Source organism: Halichoerus grypus, chromosome 12, assembly GCF_964656455.1.
Source record: "Halichoerus grypus chromosome 12, mHalGry1.hap1.1, whole genome shotgun sequence".
Classification (NCBI taxonomy): Eukaryota; Metazoa; Chordata; class Mammalia; order Carnivora; family Phocidae; genus Halichoerus; species Halichoerus grypus.
This window is the reverse complement of record NC_135723.1, coordinates 74,973,477-74,989,741: the sequence shown is the minus strand read 5'-3', so window position 1 is coordinate 74,989,741 and position 16,265 is coordinate 74,973,477. Positions and strand designations below refer to the sequence as shown.

Genomic DNA, 16,265 nt, shown 5'->3' with positions numbered 1-16,265 from the left:
GACAACTAAAAATAATATGTCACTGTGTATGTTAATTTAATTAGCAGATACAAGATTGAAATAACAGTACAGATTTGTGCTAAGTAAATATTAACAGATTGATAATGTTAGAAACCACATAATCCTCTAAGGATACCTATTCATATGTCTGTGTGTGTGTGTAATTCAGAAACAAGTGGGTAATATCTGTCTCTTGTCCTTGCTCCTACTCTCTAACTAGGGTCACTTTAACCCACAGGCTGGTCACCCTCCCTAACCCCTTTGCTAATGAGTGGTGGTCCTGCCCCCCTGGCTGGCAGGCCCACCCTTCTTCAGCAAGCTGCTGCCCAGGGAAATGTCACTTTATTATCAATGCTGCTTAATGAAGAAGGACTGGACATTAATTACTCCTGTGAAGATGGCCATTCTGCCTTGTATTCTGCTGCTAAGAATGGACATACAGGTAAAGATGGTGAGATCTTACCTCTTGCAAAAGGATGGAGAGTCAAAAGCACTGGTAACCATTGCTATGAGCAAAAGGTTCTTTTGGTTTTGATTTTGTCTTACAGGTAGTAGTGGATAAATTTTTTTTTTTACTTGATTTGAAGATTTTAAATATTAAAAAAAAAAATCCAAATTGTAGTTTTGTAAAAATGTAAGATTTTAGGGGCACCTGGGTGTCTCAGTCAGTTGAGCAACTGACTCTTGATTTAGGCTCAGGTCATGATCTCAGGGTCGTGAGATCGACCCCCCTCCCCCCCTTGGGCTCCACGGTCAGCACAGAGTCTGCTCTAGATTCTCTCTGTCCCCTCTCCCTCTGCCCCTCCCCCCATGCTCGCTCGCTTACCCTCTCTCTCTCAAATAAATAAAAATCTTTTTTTTTTTAATGTAAGATTTTATTGCAGCTAGCAAAAAGTGATCTTTGTTTTATGCACAATGAAATGTATGGTATATGTCAAAATTTGGGGTCTAGTACTGTGAAGCACATTTTAGAATAAAGCCTCCCATCTGTGATCACTTTAGTCAGGACAAAATAGCTTAATTTGTCTGTTAGAATACCTGTGTGTGAAACTCAAAGTGACAGGTCTTAACACATGCTACTGTGAGGGCAAGTTTTAGTAGTTCTAGAAGGTCATGGGTCTGAAACTGTTCTATCGTTGGAACAATTTATAGTTATTTGGATTTTTTTTTTAAGAGAACTGAGGAGTTGTACAGCTATAAATGATATATTGGTGAAGTCTGGGAATTATTCTTGTTTCTTAAAATGCAAGTCTTGTGGTCAAATTTACTAAAACATATGGTAGTGCAGAAAAAGATAATTTGACTGCAAATCCAAAATCAAATAGCATTGCTCATATAAGCTGCATGATTGTTGAGTAATTCACAGAGGTTTTCAGAGCTTCACTGTGTTCAAGTGGACTAACTGGAAGAATCTAGTGAGCTAAGAAGATAGCTCATGATTTTAAAAGTACCTTCGGATTCTTTACTTCAGAAGCCCTGTGGGAATTTTCTTTAATGTAGAGATATTAAATCTAGTAAATACCATGAGGAACACGAGTCCTAGATGATATTTATGTCAGAGTCAGGTGACTTTATGTGGGTTTACCTCACACACTGCTACGTGTAGGATGACCATCACACAGAAGTGTTTTAAAGGTTAATTTTCACAAAGTAAGAATTTAACTATTTAAATACAAAGAATGGTATTTCAATTTGGTAAGTAGATTTAGTTCTCTATCCAATAACATTATTTTCTGGGATAGACTGGTGGAAAAATCTGGTAAAATATTTTCTGACACATAACAATCCTTTCTCTCATCAGCAACTCTTCCCAAAGCAACACACACACACACACACATAAATATCATGTCTTACTTAGTTGGTGAGTCTGGGGCATTAGCATCTTCTGGAAAAGAGGCTGCTTTCTCTGTAAAATAGCCTGTGGAGTCTCATATCTACCATGCTAGAATTGTCAGGTGGACTGTGCACGGGAGAGGTCCTTTGGGTTTAGCATCTATATAGAGCTTGTTTAGAATTTGGCTCACCATAACTCTAAATGGGGAATTTAAATGGCTTTCTATTAAAATCCATAGACTGTGTGAGATTGCTGCTGAATGCAGAAGCCCAAGTCAATGCTGCTGATAAAAATGGCTTCACACCCTTGTGTGCTGCAGCTGCTCAGGGACATTTCAAGTAAGTGATGCTCTGAATTCTTCTTTCTCCCCCTCTATGAAAAGAGTCTCTCTATAATTTGCACACATATTTCAGTTCTGAATGTGTAAACTAGTGCTTAAAATCCACTGGCAAATAAGTTCACTAAATATATTTGAAGATTTAAATGCAAAGTAGGATCTTAAATGTGCTCTTCTTATTTAAAGGTAAATAGTTGTATATGGGAAGTAAAGAAGAGAAATATGTTGTGTGTCAACCTGACATGAATGAACTTACTTCTGAAGAAGAAAATCGATTTATAGTCTATCAACATACATGCAGTGATACATACACTGTTAAAGACTGTCATTCACTGTTTACCACAACCCCAATGCAAAAAAGGTTTTTCACTTGTGATGGCATTAAAAATAAATCCTAGAATTATATTAATTACAATAATCTTAACTTCTGAGTGGCAATTTATTCAGTATTAAATCCCAATATATTCACCTTGTTTTGTCATTTAAAAAAAATTGAAGCAGAAACTTTTCATACTAAATGTAATTAGAGCACAAACCCAAAAGAACCTACCAACTGAAATATGTGTAAGTTTAGCAGTGATTTCTTCAGTAGCCTACCAAGTCTGTTGAATATAGACATGGCTTTTTAAAATTTTTAATAAAATAGAATGTCACTAGGCTGCTTTCTCTGCCTGTGCTGAAATGTCCTGTGGGGAATGCAAGCTGTTTTCCAACTTTTTACCTAACTATCCTGATAGAAATTTTTTTTTAAGTTTTTTTAAAATTTAAATTCAGTTAATTAACATATAATGTATTATTAGTTTCAGATGTAGAGTTCAGTGATTCGTCAGTCTTATATAACACCCAGTGCTCATTACATCATGTGCCCTCCTTACTGCCCATCACCCAGTTACCCCATCCCCCCACCCCCATCCCCTCCAGTAACTCTGTTTGTTTCCTATGATTAAATGAGTCTCTTATGATTTGTCTCACCTCTCTGATTTCTTCTTGTTTTATGTTTCCCTCCCTTCCCCTATGATCCTCTGTTTGTTTCTTAAATTCCACATATGAGTGAGATCACATGATAATTGTCTTTCTCTGGTTGACTTATTTTGTTAGCATAATACCCTCTAGTTCCATCCACATCATTGCAAATGGCAAGATTTCATTTTTTTTTTTTTTTTAATGGCTGAGTAGTATTCCGTTGTATATATATACACCACATCTTCTTTATCCATTCATCTGTCGATGGGCATCTGGGCTCTTTCCATAGTTTGGCTATTGTGGACATTGCTGCTATAAACATTGGGGTGCAGGTGCCCCTTCAGATCACTACATTTGTATCTTTAGGGTAAATCCCTAGTGCAATTTCTGGGACATAGGGTAGCTCTATTTTCAACTTTTTGAGGAACCTCCATACTGTTTTCCAGAGTGGCTGCACCAGCTTGCATTCCCACCAGTAGTGTAGGAGGGTTCCCCTTTCTCTGCATCCTCGCCAACATCTATCGTGTCCTGACTTGTTAATATTAGCTATCTGATAGAAATGTTCCTTAACATATTTCATAATTCCTGTAATATAGGTTTTAAGGTTCACACTAATGTTATTAATTATATGTGTAAGTTTTAAATACCCAAAATGCATCTTTAAAGTATACGTTATTTTTTTCTGCATGTCTGATGCACACTTCGTGAGTTGTTGAGGACCATAGATACTGGTTTTGCTGTTACTTTGTGCATGTGTCCTGAATCCTCCAGAAGGGATTTCTTCTTCAGGCCTATGCTTTTACATTTATTGTCACCCAGCAATCTGTAGTGCCACTTACTTGGGAAGTCTAAGAGCGTCAGGAGTGTAGGCGTGGATAGCTTTGCCAAAAGGAAGAACCCTGGGGGTTGATTAGTTTAAATGTACATGAGATAAAAACACATATCAATATATAACTCATTTTTTAAATAGATATATACCAAATGTTTTCAAGAAAAGCCCAGGGAAAAAAAGGCATAAATCTGAAGTAAAAAAAAAAAAAAAAATGAAGATGATGTAAATTGCTTCTTAATTTGATTATGATTTAGCCTGCTTTTCTCCATTTATTTGCATGTGATTATAAAACGCTTTGCACAAATGCCACAAAGTCTTGAATTTACCTCATTTTTTTCCTCCTTGATTCTCAGAGCAATGAATTTCTGCTTAGCCATCTTTTTCCTTGTAAATAGCCCCCCTTTAGGAGACGGGATAGCCTCTGCTGTCTGTTCTCCCCAAGGCAGCCCTCTGCTCTGCCTCCCTGCTGCCTTTTATAGTGGAGGCACATGGTGCCCTGCTGTCTGAGCTATTTATAATTATTTTCTCAAGTGAAAATCTCAAAATGACTCAGCAGTCCTTTTTCAAGGTTTAAGCTATTTTGAACCACAAATAATATATATGTCAACCACAGTTCAACCATTCATCCCAATTAGTTAAATATATTGCAAGGATTCCACGTTTACAAATTGGTTACAGAAAAATGTCAAAACCAAGTTTTAGCACTTGATCAACCTGGCTACTTTAAATTTTCATAGGAGTAATTAAATTTGTGATTAAAGTATATCTTTTAGCCTTGCTACAAAACAGTATCCATATAAGACCCCCAGTAATTGATACATATATAAGTAAAAACAATGGATGTAGAAAGATACAGAATTGCTTTAGCATTATTTCCTATATTTAATATCTGGGTCAGGTGCTTCAGAAATCAAACCAGTTTTATTGTGATTAATCACAATCTTGTGTTTAGGTGTGTAGAATTATTAATTGCATACAATGCCAACATTAATCATGCTGCTGATGAAGGACAGACACCTCTATACCTGGCTTGTAAAAATGGAAATAAGGAGTGTATCAAACACTTACTGGAAGCCGGAACTGACCGAAGTGTAAAAACCAGAGTGAGTACCAGTTTTTGGGGGGATTTTGTCCTGTAATTTCCCCAGTCTGCTAACTCTGTAGCCAGAAAAACAAAATATATTAAAATAGAGGTTGCTTTGATTTGCTTTTTGCTTTTAGGGTATCAAATATGGACAGTGTCTGACCTCTGACTTCTGTTAAAGTGTCTGCTAATGAAAAGCTTTGTTAGCCTAACCAGTCCTTTGTCCTCTGAACCTCAAATTATTCATCTGTAAAACAGAAAAACGAGTACCTGTGTCCTGGCTATTTTCCGAATCAGGGGAGATAATGGAAGTATAAGTTTTTCATCATTCGACAAATATTGCTTGAGCACCGGCTGTCCTCGGGACAGGAGAGACAGTAGCAAACCAAACAGTTCTGTCCTCATGGATCTTATTTCCTCATGGGACGGGAGGGGTGACCATAGACAAGTAAGTAAACAGATAGTAGCTGGATGTTTCGAAGATCGGAGTGCCTGGGGTGGGGGGTTCCTTCAGTTGGTGGGAAAAGTCTTCATTGAAAATGTGACAGTTGGGTCAAGACCTGAAAGAAGCAAGGGTGTGGGCCATGAAGAGACACGGGGAGCAGTGTGCCAGGCCGGGGGTGGGAGAGCGGTGGTACCCTCTGAACCTCAGGCAGGCCAGTGTGGCCAGCGGCCAGCCACAAAAGGCCTCCTGGGCCATGGCAAGCACTTGGAATAAGGCCTTTGGATGGATGGTTTTGAAGAGAGCAAAGACATGAACTGACTCATTTTTATGAGTCCCTTTGGCTGCAGGTTTGAGAATAAACTGTAGGTGGGGCAGAGTAGCTGCAAGGGAGACCCATAGGAATCCTGTTGTTTTAATCCAGGGAAGAAGCAATAGTGGTCTGGATCAAGGTTGAGGGGTAGAAATGGTGGGAAATGATCCAATTCTGGATATATTTTCGAAATGTATATTTTATAAAAGAGCTGCAGAAGTATCACCTGTTTCGGTAGTGGTAGTAACAATGACATAAAATTATCGCATAATGGCTGAGGGATTTCAGGCTCTGAAATCAAAGCTTTGAGGCTCAAACCATGCCTTCACAAAGCTGTGTGAGCTTAGGCAAGTTATGGTACTTCTCTGTGTCGTGGTTGACCCCTCTACAAAATGAGTCTAATAATAGTAGCCATTGTTAGGGTTATTAAAGTGAAATGAGGTTATCTATATAAGGTAGTTGGTATAGTGCCTGGGAACTGTAAGCAATAAACAGATGTTAGCTGTCACCATGGTCACCATTATCATCAATTATAACATGGGACTCAGTTGTAACACGTGTAAACAAAAGGAAGTTTTGTGACAAGATAGTGCCCACTGCCAGCACTTAGAGGAGGGTTATTTGTGCTCATTTGTTATTGCTAAGATGGTGTAGCACCTCACAGAGTTCAGGGTCATTGTCCAATTTGCCTCAGAACTGGAAGCACTATATGCAGAAATCCGTTATGGACCCCAGGTCGCTCTTGACTCCGTCCCACACAGTTCTGATGTCTCCTGTACAAGGGCGCACAGATAACGTCAGTGATTTAGAAACTGAAGACAATTAGAGTCTGATGCATGGAAGAGTCCTTGGATAACACTGCTGGCTCAGCCACACAGAAATGCGTTTGAAACAAAATTTCTCAATTAGCCCTCCCAAATTTGTCTTCATCAACATGTTGTGAAACAGTTGAAGACCATCAGCTCTGTGCACACAGCTCTGTGCACACATGCATTTCTCTGATGGTGCCCTCTCTGGGCTGGAGGAGTTAAGGAGCTTCCATCATGATCCACTCTTCATTGCACTCAGGAATTACCTTATTTTTGTCTTTGCAGCTTCCCAGAATATTAAAGGTGTAACAGGCACCACCCTACCATATATTCTTAATGAAAGACGAGCATAGATACTTAATTTCCAAAGGTTATCTGAACCTTGGATTTCTTCTGTTGGTAGAGAATTGGCTATGCTGTGCATTCCTTTCATAGGAAACATCCTTAAAATTTCCCAGGATAAAAAGGTCCATTATCTATTTTATAGGTCACGCTTAGATCCCGGATTGTTGTTGGTTTTATATTTTCTTTTTTTGTTTGTTTTTTATGACAAGTGCACTCCTTAATCCCCATCAACTGTTTAACCCACCCCCCCCTTCCCGACCCTCCCCTCTGGTAACCATCAATTTGTTCTCTATAGTTAAGACTCTGTTTTTGATTTCTCTCTCTCTCTAACTTTTTTCCATTTGCTTGTTTTGTTTCTTAAATTCCACATATGAGTGAAATCATATATTTGTCTTTCTCTGACTGACTTATTTCAATGAGCATTATGCTCTCAGGCTCCATCCATGTTGTTGCAAACGGCAAGATTTCATTCTTTTTTTATGGCTGAATAATATTCAATTATATAATATATATCTCACATCTTCTTTATCCATTCATCAATCAATTGACACTTAGGCTGCTTCCGTATCTTGGCTATTGTAAACAATGCTGCTATAAACATAGCCTTTGTAATGTAAAAATTAGGAAAAAGTCAAGAGATTTGACTAGGGAAGGTCAGGAGCACTTACACTCTGGTGCCTAATTAAGGCCTACCCAGTAATGGTGTCCACAGCCCAACAAAGAATAAGCCAGGAAACGCTTTACCTAGCTGGAATATGCCCGAGGACTCTAAGGTATTCTCTTTACTGCCCAGCCATGGTCTTGTCATAGCCAAGCCGACTTCATTGGTATGAAGTATAGAACCAGAGAAAAATCCACTTCATCAAGAGACAGCTTTAGCAAATGATCAGATAACTCACTCTAAATGTACATTGTTACCACTTACTGTCTTTCCTTGTGTTCTACCTCATTATTTTCTTAAAAAGTGTGCTTTAGCTCACTGAAAAATATTTAATATAACAATATGAAATACCCCATGAAAAAAAAATTCGCCAAAAAGAAAATAAAGATGGGAAAATAAAGTAAAAGATACAAATCACCAAAATAATTCTGTTCTTTTATGAAAGTCTTAAAAATATAATGAAGACTGGTACCTGAGTGGAAGGAAGACCCTTGAGAGATGGAAAGGGGACCAAGATTTTCCCTGGAAAAGTGCTTGTCACAGTTCGGTGCATCTGAATCACCCGGAGGGCTGGTGAATTCAGGCACAGATTGCTTTCTCATTCAGTCGGTCTGGGTGAAGGCTCAATAACTCTCCTCTCTAACAAGTTCCCAGGTGATGCTGCTGCTGGTCTGGTGACCACACTTGAGAACCACTGCCCTAGAAAAGAGTTCTAAATGAATGTACCCTAGCAACCAGCCAAGTGGATAATGAAGGCCTCACAGTAATATATTCTAGAGAATGGGCCCAATAATTTTAGTTGGAACATTTTCTAAGCTTGCATTTATCAGTTTCCAACTGCAATCACAGAACTCTCAATAAAGGCCCATACCCATTTCATGAAGTTATTTGGCCTTGCTTTTCCTGTATGTCTACCTTTTCCCTATTATCTAGATTTTTTTCCTTCAAGAACCGTTGGCCTAAAATTTTAAGATCACCAGTTTGGACTCTGCCCTATAAGTAAAACTGGCTTATAGCAGCATTCAGTTAGTACATTACTAATAATACTGTCCTTGGATATAAATTTTGAAAAATCTTTATGCTAAAGTTCATTCTTTTTTGTATTCTTAAACTCCAAATGGCTAACTGTTAAGTGGAAATTCTTACAAAACAGCAAACATGAGTCATAGCAGTGGGAAATACGGTAATTGACAGAGGTCAGAGAACTTGACTCAGCTCATCAGTGACATCCAGGATTGGAATGCCTGCTTTTCCCTGCTCACTGGTCCATGCCCAAGAACTTTTGGAGGTGAACTTTAAATAATACTGTTCTCAACATCCATGTTGTAATCAACCCTTTCCTCCTGGTCATTTTATCTTCAGGATGGCTGGACACCAGTTCACGCAGCTGTGGACACTGGTAATGTGGACAGCCTCAAGCTTCTTATGTACCATAGAGCACCAGCTCGCGGAAACTCTTCGCATGAGGAGGAACCCGAGTCAGGTGTCTTTGACTTGGATCAAGGAGAAGAGAGTCCTGAAGGCACATCCAAGCCTGTTGTTCCTGCAGACCTCATTAACCATGCTGACGGAGAAGGCTGGACCGCTGCCCATATTGCTGCCTCAAAAGGTTTTAAGGTGTGTCTGGTAGAAGCTGGCATCTTTACAATTTGATGCATGACACAGTTCTCTGCTATTGACTGAGAGTATTTCAACGGAATGATTGGAGACTGAGTGATATTGCAGGAGACAATCAACTACCAATATGAACTGCCTTTTTTTCTGTCCCATAGTATTTACAGTCAACCATATATGAGACTTCTTTTTTTTATAAGATTTTATTTATTTATTTGAGAGAAAGAGAACATGCACAAGCAGGGGGAGGGGCAGAGGGAGAGGGAGAAGCAGACTCCCCGCCTGTCATAGGGGGCTCAGTCCCAGGCGCCCGAGATCATGACCCCAGCTGAAGTCAGATGCTTAACTGACTGAGCCACCCAGGCGCCCCGAGACTTCTACAAAAATCATACTTGGAGTTTGTTAACAAATGTGGGAGTGATTTCAGACTTTTTTTTAAAATCTCATGTAAAATTAGGAGAAAGAGTTTGGTGTTGATTTAGCCTATGGGATTGTTTGACTCAAGGACCAAGGCTATGCTGCTGGTTAGAGGGAGGGCCAGGATTCAGATGCATGCTCGCAACTCTGAACTGCCTCCCTTACACTCTTCCTGTGCTGTTTTACTGGTAGGTATGAGGGCGCTCAAGATTTCACGCATCAGTTAGAGTAGAAAATGATTCTGATTATTAAGGAAATAATAGGCCATTCACTCATCCTTTTTCCTGTTTGGTCAGTTTAGCAATAATGTACTTTAGTGATAAAAAGCTATTAGGAATCTCCTGAGTGCAAGGCGCTGTGTAAGCTGACATCTGCAGGGATCACTTACACCATCAGCTAACTCCCTAGTTCAGTGGCAGGAGAACAGGATACAAGACAAGTGTGGATAAGAGAACACAACAAACTAAAATAAGGGTATTGGACATGAGGTTGGAACAGTATAAAAATGCAAATTTTATTTTTTGAACAAAGAGAATGCACCTATATCAGAGAGCAGAGTCACAGGGATCTTAGGCTCAGAAATGGCTCTTTCAGGAGGCACTGGAAGGGATTTTGGCCTTGCTGGGTGGGTTAAATTTGCCACTCATCACTGGGGTTGGAGAGTAGGTCAGACTGGGCAGCAGCAGGAGTAGAGACTGGAAGAAGGGACGTGAGCAACAGCACAGGCTGAGCTGATGAGGGACAGTGAGAAATAAGATGGGACTGGGGGTTTCATAGTCCGACGTGGGCTTCAGTGACATTTTAAGGAGTTGGGGCCTTTTTTACTGGTCAGAGTAAAGCCACTGAAATGTTTTATACAAAGGAGCAAAATAATCAGCTCTCTAGTTTGAATGATTAGCAATAACACAGAGAAGATTGGGGGTTATGAAAAAATTGGTGGCAGGAAGAGAGACTAGGTGAAAGATGAAGAGAGTGGCAGATATAATGAGACACATTACAGACCAGAAGTGTCTTCGGGTTGCAGACAGATTAGATGCAGGAAAAAAGGGAGCTGACTTGAGAAGGGGAGCAGTGACGCTCCCAGGAAGAAAAAAGGAGAGGCATCATTGTGATCAAGAAGATAGAATGTGGGTTTAGACATGCTGGATTTAAGTGCTGGGATGTTCATCCAGATGAAGATGTCTGGGAATAGCTAGAAAATGCATTTGGGTAACTTCCTGTTATTATAACCTATTATAACCTATTATAACCTAGAACAGAAGCTGTTCATTTTGGACTTTTTTTTTTTTAAATGAGAAAAGCATGATTTAGTTAAATGTGGAGGTATTGCTTGTTAGTTCGCTCCCATTTTACCCTTTAACAAAAAAGTACAAAAATTTTGTGAACTCGATACACATATCTTGATTTGAATGGGATGCAATATGCATGACATAAAAGTTTTTAGGAGACAAAGATGAGAACTGTGAAAAGTTTACATTTGAAAATGCGTGGTTCATCTTAGGCCATGAATCTCATTTGGTGGTAGAAGGGTACATTGAAGGAGTTGTTTTCAACCTACTTCCACCCCCTCAAGAAAATCTCTGAAGAGTGGGTTGTGAACACGCTCAACCTGGAGGCAAAAACAAACAAACAAACAAAAGAAACCCTGAGCATCACTGATCTAGAATGTTCAGCTGCTGAACCTCTCATGCTAAGCAGAGAGAGAAAGTGCTCCCAGGGTGAGTGACCTTGCAGTGTAGGGCTCTTGTGTTTCTGCTCAGCTCCTTAATTATGAACTCCTTCTTGGTCCTCGTGCTTTTTGTAATCAGGGATGGTATCTTCATGGATCCTCAGGCCCCTGGTACGCATAGATGCTCTGTCATTGTTGAGTAAAGGGAAATATGACTACTTTCTCTCATAGAATACGACTGTCCCTGTATTTTAAGAGGCAGAAGATAAATTTTGAACGAGAAAAGAGAGATTTTTAAAAGTGATCATGACTGGGATGCCTGGGTGGCTCAGTCGGTTAAGCGCCTACCTTCGGCTCAGGTCATGATCCCAGAGTCCTGGGATCGAATCCCACATCGGGCTCCTTGCTCTGCGGGAAGCCTACTTCTCCCTCTGCCTGCCACTCCCCCTGCTTGTACTCTCACTCTCTCTCTCTCTCTCTGTCTAGCAAATAAATAAATAAAATCTTTATAAAAAAATAAAAAAATAAAAGTGATCATGACTGACAACTTTGGCACACTGCTGAGTAAAATCATAGATTAAAATAATAGATTTTTTTTTTTTAGCCCCAGAATGGATACTTCATCTTCCAGTCTAGCCTCTTCATTTTATGATTAGGACATTTAAACCCTGGAGGGAGTACTAGAGAGAAGTTGGGAATGAAGCCCAGATTGCCTGATTTCATTATCTTCACACTGTACCATGCTGCCCTCCTTCCTAGTCAAAGGTATTGGAAAGTCCTTCTGCGTCATTTGCCTAATACAGAGTTCATATCCTGGCTAAGATTGTTCTCCAGAGAGGTAATCCATTTACAACTAATTTCCTAAGACTAATTTTCTGAAAAAAATAATTACAATTCTGAATTAATCATTTTGCGGGTGAAAAATTCTACCCTGACCACAAGCAGAGCTTAAAAAATGAATGTTTCTTCTCTGTCCAGCAGCGTATATGTGTCCGACCTATATAAGGTAGCAGTACATCATTACTTGTTTCCACACGTTTTTCAATAAAGAATTGTGGAATTTCAGAGCTTGAAGGGATATAGCTCATCGAGCCCAACCTCCTCATTTTGTAGATGAAAAAATCAAGTCTCAGAAAATAGTGTAACGCATTCCCCAAGGTCAGTTCATGGAAGATCAGATTCCCAAATCAGTGCTTTTCCCACTTTAGTCCTTTGTCTTTCTCCCAATGGCTAAGCAATTTATGCTAGTCGCCCTTGAGTGTTTGCTAATAGGAGTGCCTGTCTCTAAAGCCGGCCTGTGACTAATCATTGAGCATAAACGTTTGTTTTCATCACAGTGTGAACAGAAAGAAGAGTTTCTTAGTGAAACTGGGTTGTGTCATGTGACCTTTGACATGTCAGGTTTGTGCAGCAGAAACATTAGGGAGATGTTCTGAATTTGATATCTCTGTTGTTGAGGCTCTCGTACAAAGAGATTCTTTATTTCCGAGGACTGTGTGTGTTTTTGGCTGCAGGACTAGATTATAATTCTAGTTTATAGATATGACCAAAGCTGGTGGCTTCCTGTCACTCAGGCTCTTACTCAGTCTCTCTGGGTTAATGTGTTGACTATTTCAGGCAGACTCCTTCCTCCACTTTCAACCCTGCCCCATCCTCACTTCCCCTCCTATTTCAAGGACCAGGCTTTCTCTTTTTTTTTCTGGTTTTTCTCTTTTGTTTAACCGTAAGCAACTCCCACACTCCGTTTGTAATTGGCTGGTCCTGTTTTTTAAGAGTTTATCCAGTCTTTCAGCTTTAACTGTGGCTTCTGCAGTAAAGCATCCCAAACGCAGATCTCCACACCTGGCTTTTTACCTGTCTTCTAGACATTTATTTTCGGCATCCTGGCAGTCATCTCTGGGCAGGCCTCCTGCCCTCTGATCAGGCAGTGGCCCTTTTGTTACCATCATTAGGTCATTTTTGCATTGTGTTAGGATTGTGGTCTGCCTGACACATTATTATCTTCTAGCAGGGAGTGTCAGGCGCTCCCTCGGACGCAGTAGCATCCACCCCGACTGGGTGGTCTGGATGAGGCTGTGTGTCTCAAGTATAGAGTCCCACAGGGGGCCCCAAGATTTAGATTTCCTCTCCCTGGGTCATGGCTGCAGAGAATAAGATTATGGGAGTCACTGAGTTTCTTTCTTGTCATGCGGAATTGGGTAACTGGTTGGGAGAGGAGAAAGATAAGGTATCTATGAAGTTGGACCAACTCTTTGGAACTAGATGTTGATCATGATAAGTAGAAATCTGTTCTTGGGAATCTGTTTTTGTGCTTTAGATTCTCCACGATTATTTCCTTTTTTTCCCCTTAATTTTTATAAAATTATTATTATTTTTTTTTTAAAGATTTTATTTATTTATTCATAAGAGAGAGAGGCAGAGGGAGAAGCAGGCTCCCCACTGAGCAGGGAGCCCGATGCGGGACTCGATCCCAGGACCCTGGATCATGACCTGAGCCAAAGGCAGACGTTTAACCATCTGAGCCACCCAGGCGCCCTATAAAATTATTTTTGAAAAGGCCAGACTGACTCAGCTGTTAGTAAACAAAGGGAAGGCTATTTTTTTTAACACCTATTCCAGAATATTCAGTGCAGAGTATTGCATCCTTGCTTAATTTGAGCAGCAGTGATTAACCGACAGGATCCTAATGGATTCTAATCTAAACTTAGCCAACCAAAGTCCTGTTCCACCCCTCACCCAAGACATGGACTCTCCTTGTTTTCCACGAACACCTTTCATGGATCTGGGTTTTGACCCTTTTTCTCCTTGTGGTCTGTACTTTTTCCCTTGCATGATTTTACTGATCCCCAGATGATAACCTAGAAATTCCAAAATGTTGTCTCTAGCCTTACCTAACCATTTCCTGAATCTACCCAAGAAGGTCCTATTCAGGAGGGCCACAGTTTACAGGGCATCTCCTTAGAAACTAGAGCAGCAAAATTCCTTTGTCCAGTACAGTCATTCTTTATGCATGTCATCCCAGTGTAATTATTAACAGTACCCCCCTTTTTACTCTTAAAAGTGTACCAGTTGGGGAATTACATGGTAACCCCATTGATGATCATATTCACTTTTGCTTCCATCAGAACACTCCACCTGGCTGCATCCTTGGGCCCCCGTGTTTGTGCTCCTTAGCCCGTCTGCTGCATCTCTTGTTCCTCCTGAATCCAGTACCATCACCTGGCATTTGTGTTTACTGGCTCCGTCTTCCTGACTTAACGAATTCTGATGATCGGTACAACTCTAGATTTTAATTCCTTCGCATATGAATTTTGACTATGTTGCCTCTTCCATATCTCGTGGGCACTGCCCCTGGGGAGCCCTCCGCGTCTGCTGTCTGGATTCGCGCAGGTTCTGCCAGGCTCTTCATCTGCGGTCTCTCCGCCCCCTTAGCTCACCACGAGAGGGTCTTTCAGACAGGGGAACTTGGCCATGTAATTTCCCTGCTTAGCGTCTTTCCAAGGGTCTGTCACTTCCAGGATAAGTGCCAGACCTATATGGCGACAGACAAGTCCCTTCTTGATCTGGACTCAGTTTACCTCCAAAGGCACGCTTCCTGTCTCCTTCCCTAACGCGCTGTGCGCTCTCGGCAGGCACCGCTGGCTACTGTGCAGACGCCCTGTGCTCTCTCCTCTCCCTGTCTTCCTGTCTCCGCTTCAGATTACCTCAAATGGCCTCTTCTCCTCTCCTGACCCTTCCCTGCCTGGAAAACAGTTCAGCCCAAGTCGGCTTCCAAAAGCGAGGTGCTCCCAGGGCTCCTCTCCACACTTCACTTAGAGCACTTCTACTTTAATTGTTTGCATGCCTGTCTCTCTTTCCGTCTCCTCCAAAAAATAAAAAATACCACTTTTCCATTTTTGTGTGTACTGTGTCCGGCAGAGTCTCTGGCCTGCGAGTACTGTTGGCTGAATTGATGAGTGAATGGACTGTTACTGCAGTTCTTTCTTACTGAGCTCCTTCCTTTCACCCTCCTTTCCAGTATACCTTCCAAATGTACCAGTTGGTTTTCAGAATCATGCTTATCATGGCACTTTGCTACCTGAATATATCCTCATGCCTACAGAAAACCTATCTTCATGCCAACCTTAGAACTCAGCCCTTCACAGCGAACTCCAGCTATGTTTGTCTTTGGCCATTCACCCCTAAATCTACCTTGTTGCTTATGTCATTATTTCTCATTCTAACAGCCTTCCATCTTCCCTGCAAGACAGTGGGCACACCCATAACCCCCAGGGTGTCCACTCTGTGCATTTGCAGACTGCTTTCACTCTCCCTTCCTCTGCCCAGTGTCAGGCTCTCAGCTCCCTGACCTGACTTTGATCTTATATCTAGCTCTTTGGACTTGGGGTTTCTACTCAGTCTCCCTGGCACTTCTGCCTTGCTTCTCAGCTCTCCTTAACGGACCATGGCAGAGGTCGGTCACTGACCTTCAACATCTCTTTCCCCCTTCCTCTGTAATAGTGGATTCTGCAGAGTTCTGGGCTCATGACCACCCAAACTAAAGACCACATTCTCCAGACTCCTTTGCAGGTAATAAGGTCACCTACCTAAGTTCTGGTGAGTGGGATGTGAGTGGAAGTGAAAGCTTAAGCTTAAACTTCTGCTTGTTAAGTGTCTGTTGCAGCAGATGTATCTCTATCATGATGAATAGGACTTCAGTTTAAACCCACTTGTCCAGATCTCTTGTTCTACGTCACTTGGGTAGGACACCCTGCCTGGTTTAGGCCCCCTGGGAATCCATTTCCAGAAGCAGTGACTGGCATCACAGCATTTATCCTCTTCACAAACCCCACCCATCAAGGAGAGAGCTTAGATTCCTTGCTCCACCTTTCCCTCCTCTTCCACCCAGTACAACTTTGGACATCACTTCAGTGCCATTTTGCCCATGTCTCTGCTACACTTTGGA

The 16,265-nt window shown here is 41.1% G+C and overlaps 1 protein-coding gene across 4 annotated transcripts in view; it reads left to right on the top strand.

The window, feature by feature from the left end:
- CTTNBP2 (cortactin binding protein 2) overlaps nucleotides 1-16,265 on the top strand; it is a 150,688-nt gene that overhangs the window by 82,982 nt on the left and 51,441 nt on the right. For all 4 annotated transcript variants that reach the window (XM_078059495.1, XM_036077138.2, XM_036077140.2 and 1 more), the window contains 4 exons: nucleotides 239-442; nucleotides 2,073-2,172; nucleotides 4,919-5,069; nucleotides 8,983-9,237. In XM_078059495.1, the coding sequence (XP_077915621.1) occupies nucleotides 239-442; nucleotides 2,073-2,172; nucleotides 4,919-5,069; nucleotides 8,983-9,237 (710 nt within the window). The remainder of the gene's footprint in view (nucleotides 1-238; nucleotides 443-2,072; nucleotides 2,173-4,918; nucleotides 5,070-8,982; nucleotides 9,238-16,265) is intronic.